General features: G+C 33.1%; 2 protein-coding genes across 6 annotated transcripts in view; one reads left to right on the top strand and one right to left on the bottom strand.

The window, feature by feature from the left end:
- LOC100167178 overlaps nt 1-3037 on the top strand; it is a 111034-nt gene extending 107997 nt beyond the window's left edge. For all 5 annotated transcript variants that reach the window (XM_016802387.2, XM_001943588.5, XM_029491146.1 and 2 more), the window contains one exon: nt 1298-3037. In XM_016802387.2, the coding sequence (XP_016657876.1) occupies nt 1298-1502 (205 nt within the window). In that variant the 3' untranslated portion in view covers nt 1503-3037. The remainder of the gene's footprint in view (nt 1-1297) is intronic.
- A 103-nt stretch (nt 3038-3140) lies between these two features.
- Nucleotides 3141-5255, bottom strand: part of LOC100160345 (ubiquinone biosynthesis protein COQ9, mitochondrial-like) — a 12657-nt gene continuing 10542 nt past the window's right edge. Inside the window, exons 3-6 of the mRNA NM_001161961.1 lie at nt 4548-4692; nt 4276-4465; nt 3388-3588; nt 3141-3310 (exon numbers count right to left, since the gene is read on the bottom strand). Coding sequence (NP_001155433.1) covers nt 3275-3310; nt 3388-3588; nt 4276-4465; nt 4548-4692 — 572 coding nt within the window. The 3' untranslated portion in view covers nt 3141-3274. The remainder of the gene's footprint in view (nt 3311-3387; nt 3589-4275; nt 4466-4547; nt 4693-5255) is intronic.

Consider the following 5255-nt stretch of genomic DNA (forward strand, 5'->3'; position numbering starts at 1 on the left):
CGGACTGATGAACCTTATATAATATATTCAATACTACTTATTAAGATTTGAATATTATCAACTTACCTACCTAGCTTAAGCAACAGGTTGTTGCAATGTCGTTAACTATAAATGTGTACCTACCTACCTTAAATGTTTACTACGAAATTAATGTTAGCCCGTTAGCGTCGGTATATGTTATCATATAAATTATTCTTAAAATCCATCTCCTATGCACAGAATATTTTTTCGTAGGTATTCAATAATTTATCCTACTACACAATATACAGTACTATACACTCAATGATAAGGTACACACGATTATGTGTCTGTTCCCCGGTTTTTAAGTATGCATTTTGAGTTATGATTCGCATTCAATTAATTTTACCGTTCCGGTACACGATAAAAATTGTGCATGCAACGTTCTAGAAATACCGGTGCATATTCCGTCCTCCGATACGATATTTGAGACCGTACCGGCATAATATCGCAGCAGTGTGCAAGCGCCCATTTAATCCCATGTGTATAGGTTTTAACTGTACCGCACAAAGAATATCGGTGTGTCTACCGTCCACCGGTCCGGTAATATCGTGTCGATGTGATCGATGCCATATAAAACTATGAACTCAATTTTATCGTTACCGTCACCGTACCGTTTACCGCCGCAGTGTGTGGGGACCTTAAGCAAATATTTTTTAAGACTAATTAGTGTAATTACCACATTATTTAATTAAAAATATTACACTAATTAGTTTTTAAAAAATATTTGATGAATCAATTTCATGTGGTTGTCAGTAATATTGTAGTCTGAGAGTTATATTTCCTAGGGTCGACGATTTTTTCCGGGTATTTTTATTCCGCAATTCACTGTATCTATTATATATTATAGTTCAATGCATAATATACTGTAAAATTATGTATAATTATCTTAACAATAAACCGACATAAATTGATTAGGTACTTAGAACAAATACAGACATACAGCTACTGATATTCACTGTATTTATCACAGGCAATATAAAATAGTTATAAAGTTTAAATAAAAATTAAATAATTAAATTTTTTAAAAAAAAAGTAAGAAATACCTACATGCAGTGGTATTTTTAAAGGTTTATTAATATTTTAGTAAAACGATTGAATAATTTATTTCGCGGGGGCTATTACAAGTTTTTTTTGGGAGGGGCGGGGGACTAAGCCTCTCAAGCCTCCCCACCTAGTTGCGCTTATAGACTCTGAGGACACTTCCTATATCGTATCGTACAAGATTCAACCATTCAATGATAACGCTTACGATTGGCCGTTTGTCGCTCGTATATAGATTTCAAAACAAGACGGTCAGCGATCAAGGACATTGCGAATCCACACACGACGAAGAGAACGTTACAAACTTTGCGTCACTGCCATCGTTGCTGTCCATCGATAACCACGGGGCAGTTCCTGCAGTCGAGACGTCCGCCGTCACGAGGAAGAAATTCAGATTCGTATCAGCGAGATTTCAAAAAAGGGTTATCGCTTCCGATTAAGTCTCCCAAAAAAATAATATTATTTACCGCGTTGTTCTCAGATTTTGTTTCGACAAAAGTTTCGTACAGTGGCCGTGTGGCGTGTTGTACGTGTGCACACGTCGTGCAGTACAGCTTAGGAATTCAAACTGCCGTTCAATTGTATTGCGCTTAAAATATTATATAAACATGTATTTATTATATATTATTATACGTGAGTTTTGTTTAACGTTGAGATACTCATCGGTTTCAGTCAATTGATTTGGTTTTAGAGAAAAACATGTTTTCAGTAGAACTTGAAGTTATAATTATATGTGCCTATGACTTAAAAAAAAATTACTTATATTATTGTAAAAAAATAATTGTTTACCTACTCAGTAATATCGATTCACCAGTTTTATATTTGTTTTTATCTAAATCCTTTTCGGGGGGTGTTTCATATTCTGAAATAAAATATTTTTCCCTTTTTTTTATTGTGTATCCAATATATTGCTTAAAACGGTATAAATAAAAGACTACCACTTCAATGTGCGATACATAATATATTATGTCTTATAGTATCAATTTTAAGAAAAATATTTTTCTTTAGAATATGAAATTTAAAACAATGACCAACATTAAAAAAAAATTGGAAACAATTACTTTTTTTGTGTTACTAGAGTTCTTTAAACATGATTCATAACAATACACAATAATTGACAAGGCAAATTAGTGTCTGCGACGTTAAAAAATCACTCCGTATACATTTAGGTGGTATAGACAATCTGAGACACGGTACACTGGTCTCCAATCATAATAATATTACCGAATGACCCATACAAAACTGTAGCAATAAAATATTGTTTTTGAAAAACAGTGTAGGGTATTACAATAATGTTATATTTATATAGACTATGAAACAAAATGCCTTACTTTTTCTATCGCTTTTCGATTAGTAAAATCTGTGATATTTTAACGTTAAGTTTCACCGTTATTTTGTCAGAAAAAGGCCAATTGTTTTAAATTATATAATATAATATAATATAATTTATTATACATGAATAATAAATATAATATAATTTTAATTAATGATATTGTGTTTACTAGAGTGCCTCTATGATTGTTGAATTGGTGTACAATTATTTATTATTACCTACTGAATATAATACTGTATATTATTTAGGCTAGAGGTTCTTGCTCATTCACTCGACTGTTATTTAGGTAAATCACGCTTTACTTTTGTAATTTCTATGATATTTAATATTATTAATATATAAATATAATATAATATTCTATATTAATTAATATTACATGTGTATTTTATATACTACTTTCTAGATTAAATACGATTCAAAATTTGAAAGAGCATTATAATATAATAGCGTACTATGTTTAAGATAAATATTTGAAATGTTTAATGAATCGTATAGAATGTACCAATTCCTATTATTAAATCGGTTTAATAACTTTTTTTAATTCTTCATTTGCTCTATTATTAATAATAATTACTATAAGCATTCTATTTTGTCTACTAATTACGTCTAATAAAAACAATTTCTATTTTCAATTATATTTAATCGATTATTGGTTTCTTGTTTCCCTTTAAACCAAATGTTTTCAGTTTTATAGAGGAATAAAATATGGTAACAGTTCAACACCGAGTATTTTAGTAACAAATTATAGGCATCCATTTGTTTTATTTAATAAAAGTTACTAATGTTTACAATATGATAATAATAGTGTGTAAAACAAAACATTGGAAAAAAGCAGAATAACAATTTACTAGACGGCTGAGGAATAATAACTAGAAGGTTTTATCTGTTCCACGTAAGTCCCAGAATGTTTTTGGCCTGGAAAAAAAAACAGGTATTTAAGTGGTATGATCGTGGCCACAACATTAATGTTGATTCTAATCGATTAGACTCACCGTAGAGACTGACGCTGTGACAACATCTTTGGCGAGTTGAGTATTACTCTCGAGCATTGAATCCAACTTAACGCATTCCTCGACTGCTCTTCTCACAAACTTCCACGTGTCGTCGTATCCTTGCGATCCGTCTTGCAATAAATGCAGTTCACTGGATTTGTAAATAGTGGCCAAGCCTATGCGCCGTGTGTACCATCGAGTCTATAATATAATTGAAACAAACGCAAACAAATTAATCATTGTAACACAGTCAGATGTTGCATCGGTAATACAATGGGCTGTGCAGCTAATTATTAATCAATGACGTTTCCCGTTCTAATCAGAGTTAAAACTCCTCAATAAATATTTAATTATTAATGAAAACAAATTTAACATTATGTACTTGCCTAATTTTGTTATAAATATGTAAACATTTTATAAATTATATTTTTTTAATGCATTTTTAATTCACGATTCGATATTTTTAATACCTATATAATTTATTTTAAAATTATTCTTTATAAATAATAACTAATAAAAAATAATTTTTAATAATTCATAATAAATCGAAAGTATGCATGCACTCGAATTTAGTGGTATATCTGTTAAGTATATTGAATTGGTAAACCAATTCATTATTTCGTAGTATACCTGCTATAGTGCTATACACGAATACCCGTTTTTTTTTTATCATGAGACATGAAAGGATAAGGATAAAAAATATTTAAAAATATAATTTTTTAAGAAAAACGATGTTTTATAAGCGACTAGAAACTATGTAAAAAAATATTTTCAAAAAAATTTATACTTTTTGAAATAATGAGTGTTCTATGATAAAAGAATCACCCTGCAGTATATCGGCGGGGCACACGAACGTTTACAGATATTTATTTTGAAATTTATACGCACGTCTATGGACCGGTCGCCCGCGTAGTAACAGACGTCGTTGACCAGCGTCATCAGGTTGGACAGAGCTTGCGGCGCGTTGGACGGTTTGGAGAGCAAGGCGATCGCCTGCGGCCACTGGTTCAAGTACGGTTGGAGCATCAGCAACCTGGTCTTGATGGCGTTCGTCAGGAACACGGTGAGCTCCGCTTTGCTGTAATCAAACGCACAGAGGAATGAAACACGTCCATAACGCACGCGACGACTTGTGGCCGGAACCAGCACGGCAGCAGTACCTTTCTGTGGGCAACGTCAACGTGCCGTCCCGGAGGAGTCGGCACAGCGAATCATTGCTGGCCGAGTAAAAGTACAGGGCCAACTCGGCCCCCGGGTCTCGGAAGAGGCCGTGCACCGTGTCCGGGTACCCGAGCTCTTCGGCGCCTGTATAGAATATCGGACAAACAAAATGGCTGTAGTATAGTTTATGTTGGCGTTGAACGGCGAGTGTGTAATTATCGATAGGTAACATATAGGTATACAGCAGGGGTGGCCAAACGGTCGACCGCGATCGACTGGTCCGCGATCTTGGACGATTTCCGAGTCGATCCCCTTGTTAGAATTTATTAATTGTTCTTATTATGCATTTGTCATTTAGTAGATTCGATTATTAAATACATATATTCCGGATTAACCTGTCACTGTGAAACGGCATTTTCTCACATGAAATTTATAAAAGCTGAGTAGGTTAGGTTTAGACTTAAGCACGGAGACTTCATTTGGCCATGATAATGCAACGACACGCTTCTACATCCACAGTAAAATGTTAATACATTTTAAAATTATTTAGAAATTTAATGTGAAACACTTATTTCAGATCAGTGGCGTAATTACGGGGGGGGGGATAGATCCCCCCCATGAGCCGTATTTATATATTGTCTTATACTCTTATACCTACAAATAGTTCAAATACAAACTTATAAATTATTACGAAACTAGAAAAAAAA

This window comes from Acyrthosiphon pisum, chromosome A3 (assembly GCF_005508785.2).
Source record: "Acyrthosiphon pisum isolate AL4f chromosome A3, pea_aphid_22Mar2018_4r6ur, whole genome shotgun sequence".
NCBI lineage: Eukaryota > Metazoa > Arthropoda > Insecta > Hemiptera > Aphididae > Acyrthosiphon > Acyrthosiphon pisum.